This window comes from Myotis yumanensis, unplaced genomic scaffold (assembly GCF_028538775.1).
Source record: "Myotis yumanensis isolate MYYU_CA2020_CCGP unplaced genomic scaffold, mMyoYum1.0.hap1 SCAF_11, whole genome shotgun sequence".
NCBI lineage: Eukaryota > Metazoa > Chordata > Mammalia > Chiroptera > Vespertilionidae > Myotis > Myotis yumanensis.
In genome coordinates, this window is record NW_027223762.1 from 13,020,550 (window position 1) to 13,037,335 (window position 16,786).

The 16,786-nt window shown below is 52.8% G+C and overlaps 1 protein-coding gene across 2 annotated transcripts in view; it reads right to left on the reverse strand.

Annotated features, from left to right (window-relative positions):
• Nucleotides 1-16,786, reverse strand: part of ALK (ALK receptor tyrosine kinase) — a 572,354-nt gene that overhangs the window by 3,447 nt on the left and 552,121 nt on the right. For both annotated transcript variants that reach the window (XM_070428933.1, XM_070428934.1), the window contains 9 exons: nt 16,222-16,326; nt 14,463-14,649; nt 13,692-13,782; nt 13,520-13,584; nt 12,054-12,183; nt 11,362-11,459; nt 7,505-7,597; nt 5,176-5,277; nt 194-328 (listed from right to left, as the gene is read on the reverse strand). In XM_070428933.1, the coding sequence (XP_070285034.1) occupies nt 194-328; nt 5,176-5,277; nt 7,505-7,597; nt 11,362-11,459; nt 12,054-12,183; nt 13,520-13,584; nt 13,692-13,782; nt 14,463-14,649; nt 16,222-16,326 (1,006 nt within the window). The remainder of the gene's footprint in view (nt 1-193; nt 329-5,175; nt 5,278-7,504; nt 7,598-11,361; nt 11,460-12,053; nt 12,184-13,519; nt 13,585-13,691; nt 13,783-14,462; nt 14,650-16,221; nt 16,327-16,786) is intronic.

Sequence of the window (16,786 nt, forward strand, 5' to 3'; positions counted from 1 at the left end):
GACATCTCTTTGGGGTTGAAGTTACTGCTTTTGGGGCAGGAAGACTAACCCATCCCACTGGAGTCACAGACTCCATTAAGGGAGGCCAGCCACCTGCCCTTCCACCTTCACAAAGCACATGGGGCTGCAGGTGCTTTCTGAAAAGGAGAACTGTGCTTAGTAACTTGCAGAAATGTCCCTAAAAGAGTCGTACACAGGCCCAGGGCAGTTCTTCGGGGGGTCCATCCGTCCTCCGCTGGTGACGAACTCCAGGACCTCCTGGTTGCTCTTGCTGGGGTACGGCATGTATCCGAGAGAGAATATTTCCCACAGCAGCACTCCGAAGGACCTGCGCACAGGACAGGAGACCCGGATGTGGATGCACACACATGCACACGTGTGCACACACGGGTACATGCATAGATACACACATGGACAGGCACACGGACAGACACACACACGTACATACACATACACAGATGTAAAATTTTAACTTTTTTTATTACACACGTTCCACAGCAGAGAATTGTTAATATGGAAAGATGAGAAAGCCACGTGCCATGCTCCGTAAAAAGACCATTATTAGCATGTTGTTGTTTTTTGTTCTAGTCAAGTTTCTGTGCTTAGATTTTTTTTTTGTTAATCCTCACTCGAGGATATTTTTCCATTGATTTTTAGGGAGAGTGGGAGAGAGAGGGAAAGACAGAGAGAAACATCCATGTGAGAGAAACACACTGATCGGTTGCCTCCTGCATGAGCCCCCAACCAGGGCCTGGGCTGGGGAGGAGCCTGCAACCAAGGTATGTGCCCTTCACCGGAATCAAACCCGGGACCCTTTGGTCTGCAGGCCGACGCTCTATCCACTGAACCAAACAAGCCTAGAGCCTTCTGAACCTTGATTTCTTTCAAATTCCATTATAGCATAACATTTTCCAAGCTAATAAAAACATTTTGTAAATAGAATTTCAAAGGGCTATAAAAATTCCCACGGAGTAGTTTTGTCATATTTGCCTTATCACTTAAAATTTTTTAAATATTTAAAATACTATGATGAATATCTTTGCATTTTTTTAAAAAGGACAATTTGCTTAGGATAAATTCCTTGAATTTAGTATGAGAATAACCTGGTAAGTTCTAGGATAATTTTAATGAAATGACTAGATCAGAAGAATACCAACTCTGAAAAATTCTTGACACACACTCTCCACTTGACTTCCAAACGCGTCCCTCTGACCATCAGCCAGCCTCACGCAAGGATGCACCCGACACCACCATTCAGCGTTCTCTGCACGACCGGCTCCTGCTTCATTCTTTCCAGCTCTGGCACCTTCGCTCATTTACTGGCTCATGCTGCAGACGTGGGCATCGTCCTTGATCATCACACTCTTTCCCCACACCCCACTCCACACCAGCGGTCAGCGTCCTGTCCCCTTCCCACACCCCACTCCACTCCAGCGGTCAGCAGCCTGTCCCCTCCCCACACCCCACTCCACACCAGCGGTCAGCATCCTGTCCCCTTCCCACACCCCACTCCACACCAGCGGTCAGCGTCCTGTCCCCTTCCCACACCCCACTCCACTCCAGCGGTCAGTGTCCTGTCCCCTCCCCACACCCCACTCCACACCAGCGGTCAGCAGCCTGTCCCCTCCCCACACCCCACTCCACACCAGCGGTCAGCGTCCTGTCCCCTCCCCACACCCCACTCCACACCAGCGGTCAGCGGGCCTGTCTCCTTCCCACACCCCACTCCACACCAGCGGTCAGCGTCCTGTCCCCTCCCCACACCCCACTCCACACCAGCGGTCAGCGTCCTGTCCCCTTCCCACACCCCACTCCACACCAGCGGTCAGCGTCCTGTCCCCACACCCCACTCCACACCAGCGGTCAGCGTCCTGTCCCCACACCCCACTCCACACCAGCGGTCAGCGTCCTGTCCCCACACCCCACTCCACACCAGCGGTCAGCGTCCTGTCCCCACACCCCACTCCACACCAGCGGTCAGCGTCCTGTCCCCACACCCCACTCCACACCAGCGGTCAGCGTCCTGTCCCCTTCCCACACCCCACTCCACACCAGCGGTCAGCGTCCTGTCCCCACACCCCACTCCACTCCAGTGGTCAGCGTCCTGTCCCCACACCCCACTCCACACCAGCGGTCAGCGTCCTGTTCCCTAACTACTCGAGACCGAGCTTGAACCCACCCACTCTGGATGCGTCCCCTGCCACCCCGCGGCCTAGCCCTCTCACCTCGTACCTAGAAATGAGCGGTATTTTCCGAATGGTTTCCCCTTCTCACCTGTCCTACTCCAGTCTGTTTCAATGGCAGCAAGTGCTTTTCTTTTTTAAAGTGATCATGTCACACTCTTGCTTCCAACTCTTCAGAGGCTCCCGTTGTGCTCAGAATAAAATCCGCGTCTGGAGCCTGGGTCCCCAGGCCTGCCTGCCTGCCCTGCCCTCTCACTCCCGCCAGGAGACTCGTTTCAGTGCCGGTCCCTGGCACTCAGCCTGGAAAGCCTTCCCCAGACCTCCCAGGTGCGCTCGCTGCCACTCAGGTGTGGGCAAGCCCGTCGTCCGGAACCTGCTCCACCCACCCCCACCTCCACCTCCACCTGACCCCCACCCTGAAACAGCCTGCTCCGCGGGCCCTCTGCTTCTCTGCCTCCAGCTCTTATTAGCATCTGAAGTTATGTGACTTATTTGCTTCTTAAGACATTTTATGAAACAACCTAAACTTCATAGAGGAAAAATAATAGATACCTGTTTCTAGATGTTGATGTTTTGCTTTATTTGCGACAGTTCTCCCTCTTTTTGAAGAAATAAAATAGATACAGGCAAGCCCCACCCTCCACCCTTTCCTGCTCTCTCCCCGCTTCCCTGAAGTTAGCAGGTCTCCTTCCATGTATGTTCTTCCAATGTGTGAAAGCATAAACAATAATGTTTCTGTATTATGGACTTAATGTTTGTATTGTAAAACTAAATAATACCCTGCTCCCTTTTGGAAATTCAGCCACGTTGATATATGAGGTGCAGCGTGTGCTCTTATACTGCTGAGTAGCTCCCCGTGACATAAGGAAACCCCAGCTTATTTTTTTTATTCCCTATATGAGGGACATTAGGCAGTTGTAGCTTTTTCTCATTGTGAACGATGTTGAAATGAACATCCTTGCTCAAGTCTATTTGTGTCATGCTCTCCTCTCTAGACACTTAGAACTAGGATCATGGGGAAATAGGACATGCATGTGTTCAGAATAAGGACATAATTACCTGCATTTCTCTCTGTATCTGGATGGGGTAGGTTGGGGTGCTCTAATGTTGGTGCACACAGGAATCACCTGGGGGTTCGTTAAAACACGAGTGCTGGGCTCACCCATAGAGTTTCTGCTTCCTTAGCCGGAGGTGGTGGCTGAGAATTTGCTTCTAACAAGTTCCCAGGTGGTGCTGATGCTGCTGATCCACAGACCTCACTTTGAGACCCACCGGGTGAGGATAATAAGCCAAAGCTAAAAACAGACCCAGCAATCCTACCTTCTGACCCAGCAACCCCTCTTCTGGGGAGCTAGCCAAAGAGACAAATCAGTATTTCAAAGCGATGGCTGCCCTCCATGTTCACTGAGCGTTATTCACAATAGCCAAGATATGGAAACAACCTAAGTGTCTGTCAGTGGATGAAAGGATAAAGAAAAGGTGGTATCTATCTATCTATCTATCCTTTTTATTAAACAAGTAGAGGCCCCGTGCATGAAATTTGTGCACTGGGGGGGGGGGGGGGGGTGTGTCCCTCAGCCCGGCCTGCACCCTCTCACAATCTGGGACCCCTTGGGTAGGGTCCTTAGGCCTGGCCTGAGATCAGGGCCTATTGGGGCTTTCCTTCCCCCGGCTGCAGGCAGCTGGCCCCACCCCTGCCGCTGCCACTGCTTGCCATCTGTGCAGCACTGTCCCCCACCTCCCCTGCCACTGGTGGCCTCCCTCTGCCGGCAACAGGCATGGGGTGCAATGGCTTGGCTGGCCTGGGCCTCCCTCGGCGGGCCTATTGCTGGCCAGCAGCACACCTGCCACAGAGTTGCTGCAGGTGGCCTGGGCCTCCCTCTTTCTTTGCTAGGGGGTGGGGCCAGCCCTGAGAGGGGCCGTCTGCCTACCTGATCGCCCCTAACCACTCTTCCTGCCTGCCTGATCGCCCCTAACCACTCTGCCTGCCTGCCTGATCGCCCCTAACCACTCTGCCTGCCTGCCTGATCGCCCCTAACCGCTTGCTTGGGGGTGGGGCCAGCCCTGCAAGGGGCAGTGGTGGTTCTGGTCTCTGGTCGTTCTGGTGGTTACGCTTATGGTGGCTGGCCTTTTATTATATAGGATATAAATAATAATTACTAGGTGTCTAGATTAATATCCTAATACATATATCCTAATACATATATTAATACATAAATATATACACACATGTGTATATATAACCACACACATCACCTTTTCTTTATTCATCCGTGGGTGTATGTATGTGTGTGTGTGTGTGTGTGTATGATATTTTCATCCTTAAAGAGAAGGAAATCTGTCTTCTTTGAGAACCTGGGTGAACCTGGAGGGCATTATGCTAAGTGAAATCAGCCGGCCACGGAGAGAGACGTTCTGCATGATCCCACAGCATGTGGTATTACAGAAGCAGAGCAGGACGGTGGGTGTGGGGCTGGGAGCACACAGCTGCAGGCCTGCGGGTGGCGGAGTCTGCAGAGCTGATGTGCAGACAGCGACGCCCCAGCTTATCTTTAGCTGTAGGAAGGGTCTCACCGCCACGGTCAGCAGCCCTTTAGTGCCCCACCTTTTCTCCTTTATTCTGTTAATGTGGAGAATTTTATTACTCAATTTTCTAATCCCATCTCAATGTTGCACTCCTGGAATAAATCCAAACCCAACTTCGTTATGTAACAAAAAAAAAAGAAATTACATGTGGCTCTCCGTGCGTGTGCCCCGGCCGGCAGTATCAGCGCCCTGGGAACCTGAAGACATGCCGATTCTCAGATCTGAGTCACAAACTCCCAGGGAGGAGCCAGTGATGTGTTTTAAGGAGCCTTTCCGATGATGCGGATGTGTGCCAGCGTCCAGGGCCGCTGGTGGACAGGGGTGCTGACGCTTCTCCGACCCTTGCCCGACACAGGGCCCACGTGGGACCTGGGGGGGGGGGGAAGGGGGCAGCAGAAGGACTCACCACGTGTCTGTTTTGGATGTAAATATTCCTTCCATGAAGGCCTCCGGGGGCATCCACTTGACTGGCAGCATCGCACAGCCGCCCTTTCGGTAGTAGCTCGCTCTGTGGGAGGAGAGGAAAAGTGAACTTGGTTCGGAGACGGCTCTGAGCGGTTCTGGGGGCAACTTGAGCAAGTGCAACCGTCTACCCATGAAAGGTCTGAAACCAATGAGGTCTGTGGTTCAGGAGAGCAGGGAACACATCATTTGGTTAAGAGCGTTGTTGTCATTTAATGAGACACAAAACTGCCCCCCGGAGGCATAAAAGGCAAGATCTACACAGCGACTGAGAACCCACAGAGGCCGGGGAGGTCTCCCTGCTGGGCTGTGTTTGCTGTAACTCACAACAAGCAACATCACCCCAGCCGTGTTGGTGCAGCCTGCTCCTGCTGAGCCACAGGAATGCAAGGGCCACGTGGGAGCACGGAGAGCAGGGCTGTCTTACTCGCTTTGGCGCCCTCCTAGCGCCACACACATCTAGTTCAACATAAGCACGTGACAAGCACGCCAGGCAGCGGAACAGGTACGAGTTAATTTATTTTCTTTTATCGGTGATGTCATTAGTGCAAGTCACTGATGAAAACTAGTCAATTACCGTCTATGCCTTTGACACCAGCTCCACCCTCGGCCTGTGCTCTCCTGCACCGTGGGAGGCAGCTTTCCAACCAGCTGCCTGGCTTCATTAATCACTTCAACAAACAATACTGAGTGTTTAGAGTGTATCAGGTGCTCTGCCATGTGGCGAGGACATAAATAAGTCTTCCAAGGAAAGGGTTTAGTGGGAGAAACAGACGCAAGAACACGCAGTACAGAGCAGCATGTAGTGAGGGAGGGTGCAGAGGCTCCATGACACAGTGAAGGACTGATGTTCTGCTCAGGGCGGGGTGGGGACACGAAGTGATTCACAGAGGTGGGGGGTGGGCAGTGATGGTGAACAAGCTCCCCCAGAACACCGTCCTGACGCTGAAATTGCAGTACGTGTGGGAGCCGTGGGACAGGTTGGGGGTGAAGCCTGGAGCTTGGGGGTGGGGGAGCTGTGAGAGCGAGGATGGAGGGGAAGGGTTTGCTCAGCCATGCTGCGACATTAGTGTCGTCAACCGCAGGCACTCCAGGGTCCTCTGAGGAAGGAGGGGAGGGAACTCCAAGACTTTGGGTAGCAAAAGAAGGTAAGAGTACAGCAAACCAAGGTATCGTGGTGGAGACCAGTGCTGATGACTGTGGTCAAGAACATTGTCAATTCAGAGTCTTCCCTGAACTGCTACCTGTGGCAACAGCATGGCATCGGCCTTCTCCCCCCTATCCCCCCAGATGGCAGCCAGTTCTGACTGAGGCCTCAGGGGTCTCCCTAACCCCCCAACAGTAAGAGCCCTGCATGACCTCCCTCCTCTCTCTGGATTAGGGACGTGATTAGTGATCACGCACTGAGTGGCTTGCTCAGCTCACAGAGCAGGTCACTGTTGTAAATGGTTAGATAAAGAAGTAACATGAGATAAAGTGCAATAGAAGTAGTTTTTTAATTAAAAATTATTTTACGTTTTAAAATGTAGTCTTGAGAATATTATGGGAAAAAGAATGAAGCTGAGCCAAAGCCGGTTTGGCTCAGTGGATAGAGCGTCGGCCTGCGGACTGAAGGGTCCCAGGTTCAATTCCGGTCAAGGGCATGTACCTGGGTTGCGGGCACATCCCCGGTGGGAGATGTGCAGGAGGCAGCTGGTCGGTGTTTCTCTCTCATCGATGTTTCTAACTCTCTCTCTCTCTCTCTCTCTCTCTCTCTCTCTCCCTTCCTCTCTGTAAAAAATCAATAAAATATATTTAAAAAAAAAAAAAAAGAATGAAGCTGAGCTAGGTACCTATGAGCTTTGAGCTCTACTCCGTGTCTCCACGTGTGGGTAAAGGCGACCCATGAGCTGGGCCCGGCATCCGCCAGTTCCGGGGTGCTCTTGCCTGGCCATGGAAACTAAGGCCGCTTGGACTTCCTGAGTTAAAGTTTACACAGAAACTCTTTCCATATCGCGTATCCGTTATTCTGTGTCTCAGAATGTGTTAGGATTAGAGCACTGAAACCGGACACGATCTAATGAAGAACTTGGTGTCGATCATGGTGGGCAGTGTGACCCTGGATTTAGACTGTCGAGTGTGGGCACTGATTAAGGTTCCCCACACCCTGCAAAGGAACGTAATGAAATTTTAGGCAGCCAGCTGACAAGGTGCCAGCGATGATTTAGGACACAAGCAGCCACATCCCGTTCTCCCGAGGGCTGGGCTGAGAAGGTGACACCGTCCTCACTCACCTGTAGATGTCCCGGGCCATTCCGAAGTCTCCAATCTTGGCTACTCTTCCAGGGCCCGGACAGGTCAGGAGGCAGTTCCTGGCAGCAATGTCCCTGGGAACAAATCAATGGGAAACGCATTTCCTTATTCCCCCTGGGAGAATACAGGCGTAGTTTCAGCACTAGGATTGTCACCTCTCGTCGGAAGGGTGAGTAGTTCCCGCCTCGGCTCTATGCTGCCTTTACTCCGTTACACTTCATATAAAAGAGATAACCATGCCAATTCTAGGCCTCAGAACTCAAGGGCAATGGGAAATGCTTAGGGAGATGATTGAAAATGTTTATTAGGACAATAATATGAAAATAACCATAATAGAAACTAGAATTTATTGGCCTTTTACCATGTACTAAGTATTGTCCTAAGTGCTTCATATCTAATTCTCACAACAACCCTATGAGATAAAGGGTGCGATTATCTTCATTTCATTAAACAAATTAAGCTAAAAGCAGATAATAGAGGGACCAAAGCATTCTGAAGCTACTGTGTGTACAGCTTGCCAGTTGGTTTCTGCCAGCTGTTTGAAGGCATCATCTGGAACGGCATGGCTTCCATGATACCAAATTCAAGTAGGTTAAGGTACGCCCACATATCTATAGTTGTCCTTGTTCATCAGCCATGGTGATTCTCCCCTCCAGGATCTCCTCCAAAGCTTTTGCTAAGCCGCCTGCCTCCTAGCCAGTGGCTGAGGAGTCACTTCTTCCAGGTTCTGGAGCCACATTCTCTTCTCCGTTGAGTGCCAGATGGCCTACCTGCTGGCAGCATCCTAAGGCACAGCCAGAGGCTTTGCCACTCCTGCCACCGACTGCTGGCTCCCCCACTCCTGGCCTTCCCGTGGGAGCAGGGTGCAGCCAGGGAGTCTGGGGTGGCCTAACAAGTCCAGGGCAGAAACAAGTAGCAGTCCTTAGGGGCCACAGCTGGTGCTTGCATGTTTCTAACTGATTTCATGCAGGTCCTGATCTTTGGTCGAGAAGGACGTGCAGAATTAACAACTGTAGAGTGGTTTTTTTTTTAAATTTTATTGATTTTTTACAGAGAGGAAGGGAGAGGGATAGAGAGTTAGAAACATCGATGAGAGAGAAATATCGGTCAGCTGCCTCCTGCACACCTCCTACTGGGGATGTGCCCACAACCAAGGTACATGCCCTTGACCGGAATCGAACCTGGGACCTTTCAGTCCGTAGGCCGACGCTCTATCCACCGAGCCAAACCAGTTAGGGCAACTGTAGCGTGTTTTAAAAACAGGATCTGGATTGGAAATTGTGGCTTAGGAAACTGGAATGATGGGCCAGGGAGGGAGACGGATGTTGTTGATACCACGGACCTGACCCAGAGGTTTAAGTTGAATTTCGAGGAGCAATGGTGCATAAAATGCCCTAATAAAACCATAGAAGCGTAACAGGTATGACACCAAAAAGAAGAAAAATAGTGGGATATATAGCCATTACTTCTCAAGAGAAATACAGCGAAGTAGACCAGGGACAGTATTTATGGCTCCAGAAAGGTCTTTACGCTGATGTGCGTGGAATGGTTGCTTCAAAAAGTGATCTTGAATTTAATGGCAAGAAAGTAAATATAGTATCATAGAACACACCAGGAATTGGTAGAATGACACATAATTTGTGAAGTGGTAAAAAACTACAACCAAAGGAAACAGACCTAGTAGAAAATGGGAGTGTGTGGGGCGTTCACTCTGAATTCAGGGGGTGCCCTTGCATGGGAGCCTGGGAATCGGGGGCAGACGAAGTGTGGAGGAGAGAGAATGAGAGGTGATCCTTTCGTGGGCATGCGCCACAGATCTCACAGCCCGTTGGAGATGCAAAAGATGCTTTCCTAATACCGAGCTCCCCAGAAGCAAAGCTTGGATTGAGACAGTCAATTTCTGCCCGAAGTCACCTTTTGCTTATAAAGCAGATCATCTGAAACATTCTTGATTTATCTCTGACAATTTCATTTCTCAAACAAGATAAAAGGAGCAACAAGCTATTACTCTGGGATCAAACCCTGACCTTCAGTAACTCTTCACAGATATGGAGGCGATGGAAATCCTGAGAGAATGGGGCCCTGTTATCTTATTATCTCTAATAACAGAGCCCTGGATATGGTCCCAGGTATCATGGCTCCAGGGAAGCAGGTTTCAATGCGTTGGAGGAAAGATGGATGGGATCCCTCAGCCAGGGAGTGTGTCTGCTCGGTGATGCTGCAAGAAGAGACGACAAAGCAGAGATGCTCTTGGGGAGAAGCAAAGGGGGACATCTGAAGGCACCAACGTAACTGTACAGGTCCCCCTTGATGGTCCAGTCGTAAAGGACATAGACATTGATGCAAAGGTGGCTGTAACCAAGGACGAATTCCACAAAGGGCACAGCTTTGTCATGTCCGTGTGACAGTAAAGAGCTAAGATGCAGGCAAAGTTCTGGGCACACAGACAGGACAAGAACAACACGGCAGACTGACCTGCGCTCTGAAGCAGGGGGTGTGGCTTTGGAGGAGAACAGAAAGGCCTGGCCCCGCTCCTCCTCTGCTTCTGCTGTTATTTCTATCAGGAAAAATCACCCGGAGGTTCAGAAGGCTTAGAATCAAGAGGAAGAACTGCAGATCAGAGGTGCCGTGACAAAAAGATAAGGTCGTGTGAGAGTTTGCAGCCTGGTTTTGGGAATACCTTGGGCAGCCAGGTGGGTGTATGCCTTGATCTTGAATTCCCTATTTTTATTAGGGAGAAGGCAGAGCTTCCTGCTATGCACATGCTCTTCCATTTCTAGCCTCAGGCAGCACCTCTCGTTTTCTACTTTGTATTTCATATCCTAATTATTAGGAATATGCCTATCCCCTTTGGAGACGTGCGCTAACACATAATTGTTAATTCACCAGGCTGTTACTTACAAAATTAGAAGGGAGTCATTAGGAAGAGCTTTGCAAAGAGCCTGACAATCTCTTGAACTTTTCAGATTTTAGAATTAAGCTGTCAGCTGAGAAAGTCCCGCACAGCCACAGGACAGAGATCTGCGTGCTCTGATGCCTACAGCATGGCCTTTGGCCTTGGGTCATAGCCCAAACACCAATGAAACAGCAGGATCCGGTGGAGTAGAAGTCAGGTGTACAAGTAAATCAAATAATCATTATGCTCATTTCAGTGTATTTCAGAAAAATTAATTTATCCAACAAACATTCCTTGTGCCTCAGTATGTGTCAGGGGTACGAAGATGAATAAAACAGGGTCCTTGCCTTTGAGCACTCATAGTCAAGGGTGTGAAACTATGAATTCCTTTAACGTGCCTTAAGGAGCTCAGTTTTTATTTTATTTAATTTATATATTTTTTTATTGATTTCAGAGAGGAAGGGAGAGGGAGAGAGAGAGAGAGAAACATCAATGATGAGAGAGAATCATAGATCGGCTGCCTCCTGCACACCCCACTCTGGGAATCGAGCCCACAACCCGGGCATGTGCCCAGACGGGGAAGCAAACCATGATTTCCTGGTTCATAGGTCGACGCTCAATCACAGAGTCACAACGGCCGGGCAAGGAGCTCAGCTTTTAGGAGAGGGAGCGTTCAAGTGATACGGGACTTGAAGGTTTCACTTCAAGTCACAGGCAGGGGTTATGAGCAGCTCCTCAGGGTCTCCAGCTGGGTGGTATTTGATACCCATTTTACATATGGGGCAAGTGAAGCCCTGATAGAGTAAGGCTGTCACTGTAAAGACAAAGAAAGCTGAGTCCTCACTGGAGGGAGACCCATCATTGCACTCAAAGGGAGAGGTGGGCCTGAGACGGGTAAGGAAGATGCAGAAGGCGGGAGGAGAGCAGAGCACGTGGACTCACCGGTGGATGAAATGATTTTCCTCCAGGTACTGGCAGCCGCAGGCAATGTCCCGGGCCACATGCAGAAGGTCCAGCATGGCCAGGGAGGAGGGCTGGTTCTGTGGGGAGACAGAAATGATCCATTGGTGAGAGGCTCGCGGGGGAGAGAAGATCTGAAACACAAGTTCAAGTGCCCTCAGTCTAGCCCTTGGACTTTACCTTGCAGATACAGAGGTTAGATTGGGTAGTCTGCCCTAAGCCACAAGGCCGTGTAATGGCCAAGCAGGGCCAGGGTGTGGCATTCCTGGACCCACCTAGGTCTCTAGCCCTTTTACTGTAACACACACACAGCACCTTCCTAGATATCTCAGTACTTGGTTTTGGTAGTAAAACTATAAGGTCGGGATGTTGCCATTTGCGAATGACAGTGGGGTTCAGGGTGAAGGGATATAGCTGGTTGGGTGAGCGACCTGTTTGGCATGACTGTCCCTCTCTGTGCCTGTCCATAGTCAGCGGGTCACACGAATGGACCCAGACTGGAGAATCCATTGCGCAGGCCTTGCGTGAGCTCCCAGGGCCATTGTCCACGTTTGTTCATTCTCTCCTGGCCTTTCACCGACATCCAAGCCCAGGGGCTGACTCCCGGGGCCCCCCGAGGAGTTGCTTCCCAGCTGCCCTGCTCCGTTCCCCGCACGAGCACTGGGGAGACTCACCGGGCGAGGGCGGGTCTCCCGGAGGAAGGACTTGAGGTCTCCTCCCGCCATGAGCTCCAGCAGGATGAACCGGGGCAGGGCCTGCAGACTCACCCCGATGCAGCGCACGATGTTCTGGTGATTGAATTTGCTGCAGAGCAGAGGGGGGTAAGCAAATGTAACTGAGCTGAGTCTGGAAAACCAGTGGGGACAGCAGGATACAGTTATGTCGTCAGCAGCCACGTTATGTAAATGCACTCTGTCGATGCTGGAAGCAGGGGCCCGTGCTGAGCCTAAGCTGAGACTGTCTCGCCCCTGAGCAGGTGAAGAGCCAGAGGGCAGGCCTGGCCGAGCTCAGGCTGCAGGAGAGCATTTGGTGGGAGGTGGGAGGACCCTGCACAGATACTTGGGTGAGAAAGTGGGTGGGAGACAGGGGAGCGTCCAGTGTCTTTCTGGGACGGATGCACGGGTTGCTTGCTAGGGTTCACGTCTGAGTCCTCAGAGGCCAGCCTTAGGCAGAGCGTGGGGACTCCTTCCACAGGGACCGGGTGAGACCTGCCAGGTGACGGCGTGTGAAAGAGGGCTCCCATTGTGGGTTCCTCCTGGAGGCCCTGGGATTTGGGTTTTCTTATTCATGTGACCTTGTTCCCACGCATGGGGCGATGGGCCAGGCACTCCGCGTGGGAACCCACACGCAGAGGTAAAATACAATGGCGGGTAGTTATTGCCAAGCAGTGAGATTGAGTGACTTGGGTCTTCTTCATATAGTCTTATACTTTCCAAGTTTTATTCAATAATCATGTATTACATGTATAACTGGAAAGTCAGTAATTTTAAAGCAAGTACAGAGCCTGCTGTCTGTCCTCCTGTGGCTCCAGATGCCACAGGCTCATCACACACACTGCTGGGGCCTCCTTTCCTCGGCCACTTCCACCGAGGGGCGGGCCCAGGCTGCCCCAACCTTCAGGATGTCTGAGGCTCTGCAGGGCAACGGGAGGCCATGAGCCGCCAGATCTCACGGTCAAACCCCTGCGTCCTCCTTAACGTGATCTGCTGTCAGAGCCCTGGCACTGGGATTCCCAGTTAGGGGCCTCGGGCCACGAGTTGCAGGCTGCTGCGTGGACCGGGGCGGGGGGGGGGGGGGCAGGCTTCTACCACGTGAGGGGCACACGTGAGAGCTGGGGCTGGTGGAAGGCTGGTAGAGGAGTGACCTGGAGAGAGATTATAACTAGCACACTCTGTTTCTTAAGAAGCAAGGAAAAGAATGAATGGATGTTAGCTGAAGGCAGAGTAGTACCAACTGGATTATTTGGTCAGAGAGATTTTTCCCGGTGACAACCATTGGGGGGCTGTTCCATTCTGGTAGGCCATGCTGAGAATCGGGGGAGTCTGCTGTTGGAGAGGGAGGGGTGTGTGGAGGGGCTTCCCTCTGGGACATCTGTCAGAAGCACGTGCATGTGGGCGGTGGGGTGTCTCTGTGACGCTACCTGATGATCAGGGCTTCCATGAGGAAATCCAGCTCGTCCTGCTCGGAACACACCTCAGGCAGCGTCTGGGCACAGAGGGGAGAAGGCCTTTAGCCACAGGAGGGCTGTCGGCAAAGACTGTGGCCAACAGAGACCGCTGGCCAAGCTCCGGCCCCCGAGGGACCCCGCTTACCTTTACTGCCACTTGCAGGGGACTCGGGTCGTTGGGCATTCCAGACACCTGACCTTCATACACCTCCCCAAACGCACCATGGCCCAGACCCCTGTGCAAAGGAGAAGGCCAGATGAGGTGTAGGCGGGCAGGCCGAGAGGAAGGGGGCACACACACACTCAAGGTCACACCTCACCCTGGCTTTGCTACTCAGCCCCGGGCCTCCATTGTTTTGTCTGAGAACTGCCAGGAGATGTGACAGCCTGGGAGACATGGCAGTGGTGGACAGTCCTTCAGTGAAGACTGGTGTCTGACATTTGCCAAGGACACAGAGGTGACTGAGACCCGGCCCTCGCCCTGAAGGGTTGCACTCTGGGGGAGGGAGGGAGGGACAAATGGCTGACAGACACTTCTGTGTGGTGCTCAGTGAGTGACATGCACAGGGTGTCTGGGAGCTCGGAGGAGGCCACTCGGCTCCATCAGGGGAGAAAGGGGCCAGGAAGGCTCAGGGAGGGCACTTGTGTGAGTCTTGAGTGTCCTGGTCCCTCCCATGTAGTCTTCCTCTCATTGTACAAACCCCATGAACATACAGGGTGTTGAGTGATTTAATGCCCCTCAAATGGCCCCGAGCATTAAACCTTCTCCCTCTGGGAGGGTTAGGGGTGCCCTAGGAGTTTCGATTAAAAGTAACTTTCACTTCTGTTGGCCTCCTGTGGCTAGAGGAACCTGTGTTGGGATGGCAGCCAACCCCTAGAACACCCCCTTTCCCTGAAGGATGGCCGGGGCACTCACCGAATGAGGGTGATGTTTTTCCGTGGCACCTCCTTCAGGTCACTGATGGATGAGGTCTTGCCGGCAAAGCAGTAGTTGGGGTTGTAGTCGGTCATGATGGTTGAGGTGCGGAGCTTGCTCAGCTTGTACTCAGGGCTCTGCAGTTCCATCTGCATGGCTTGCAGCTCCTGGTGCTTCCGGCGGTACACTGCAGACAGATGGAAGTGGCCTGGACCAGGCAGCCCAGCTCTGGAAGCCCATCACTGGCCACCTCCTCCAGGAAGCCTTCCTGGACTACCATCTCCTCCTCTGAGATCTAAACCTTCCCATCACACTTAGTAATAGTAACAAAATGATTATAGAAGTGAAAGTGTACTTTTAATTGACATTATTTAAGGTTAATGTAAAGCTCAATATCATATAAATGAAAGACTTTGCTGTATCATACAGGGGCAGAGATACATTAGTTGGGTCCCCTGAGAAGCAGACCCAAGACAGGATTAAACATGCAGAGTTTCACAGGGCAAATGGCTGAGAGGAAATGGGGAGGGGCCCGGGAAGGCTGGGGAACCACCAGGTTGTGCTGAAAGTCTGGCCCCGTGTGCAGGAGAGTGAGGGAGGTTGAGGAACAGCCCTCGATGGCCATGCAGTGTAAAGACGTTCCAGCAAAGCACTGGGGACGTTCTGGAGCCACAGTGGCCCTCAGAGGAGCTGTGTCCCTCAGGAAGAGGCCGCCTCAGTGTCTCGCTGTGCCCAGTCTCCGGGTGGTGCCAACATGGTATGGATTTGAGAGCCGCCGGGCTCACCGTCACTGAGCTTCCGGGAGTGGAACTGCCAGAGCGAATAGGCCTCTAAACTGGCGTCTAAGCTGGTGCCTGAGGACCCGAGTTCTAATTTCACCTTTGCTACTTACAAGCCCAGTGCCACTGACTAGGTCATGTGACCTCTTTGTTCTCCAATCTCCACTGTAAGCAGAGAAAGTAACCCCTGCCCTGTCCCACACCCCACCGCCTAGCGTTGTCTTAATGAAACAAATTCACCAATATTAAGTGGTTTTGAAAAATTCTAAAGAGCTCTACCATGCAAAGGCATTATCTCTGTTATACATAGCGAGAACGTTCTGTAGGCTAACTCCAGGGAGGGAGCCCGCAACTGTGACCCACAGGTGGAGTCTGCCTCTAAGCCCAGCTCTGCCCCTACGGCCTGCGAGGGAGCCAGCTCTCAGTTCCCTGCGCCATGAACTGTGCAGCCGTGATCATAGGGTGACTTGGGATTCAGAGCTGAGCCTTTCCCTTGCCACCTTCCTGTCCCTGCCCGCCTGTCCTGGGCATTTCCAGCAGGAGGAGCCTTGCAGCACCATGCGGAGCCCTCTGCAACCTGCCCATCAGCTCACCTGGCTCCAGGCTTAACAGGAAACACTCACAAACCAACTCTGCATTCTCCGCCTGTGGTGGGAAGGGGGCTGGAGGCGGTGCAGGGGCGTGAACCACTAGGGGCAGTGCCTGCTGGGATGGGAGCTGGAGGTGAAGTCCAGGGGGTGAGGGTGGGGCTGTGCTTGAGCTGGGGGCCCACCTGCAGAGTCCCCCACCCGCCTCCCCGAGAGCAGCCAGGGGTCGGGCTGAGGTTCAGAACCAGGGCTCCTAGAGAACCACAGCTGTGCGGGGCCCGGGCTGCCTGGTCACAACCCAGAGCGTCACTCGGGGGCGGTGCAGAGCCTGAGACACTGCTCTGTCCTGCCTCCCCTGCCTCCCCTAGGCAGCCAGGGCTGTGGCACACTCACCGATCATGATGCCGGAGAACGCCAGGACGAGGGCGGCCACGAGGGCAGAGGTCACGACGGAGAGGATGAGTGAGAGTGGCAGGCGGGGCTCGGGGGTGGGCGACACTGGAAGACAGTCCCCAGGAGACACCGGTGACCACGCTGACACTCCTGTGAGCGGCCCCGTCAGAAATGCCCGCCCCGGCCAGGACCACCGCCGCCTGCTCCTCTCAGCCCTGGAGACAGGCCCACCTTCCTTTTCAGAGGACCAGGGGCCGGAGGCAGGTTCGCCCGGCTTCACAGCCGTCAGCAGCAGCTTTGGGGTGGAGGGAACATGTAACAAGTCTAACTGGACATTAATCCAAGATACGGACCGTCCGATGGTGGGTAAGGCTACAAGGTGAGCCGGCAATGGCTCACAGGAGCGTTCCAGGCCTTGGATGACAGTGACCTCAGGATGACCCAACAACAGGGCGCACCCTCGGAATCACCTCCAGTGGCCGAGAGCGCGGCCCAGAGCCCAGGAGGGGGTGTCCCAGCGCCGCACCGGCACAGACCACGCCGAGGTCCTGCTTGGCCCCGACAC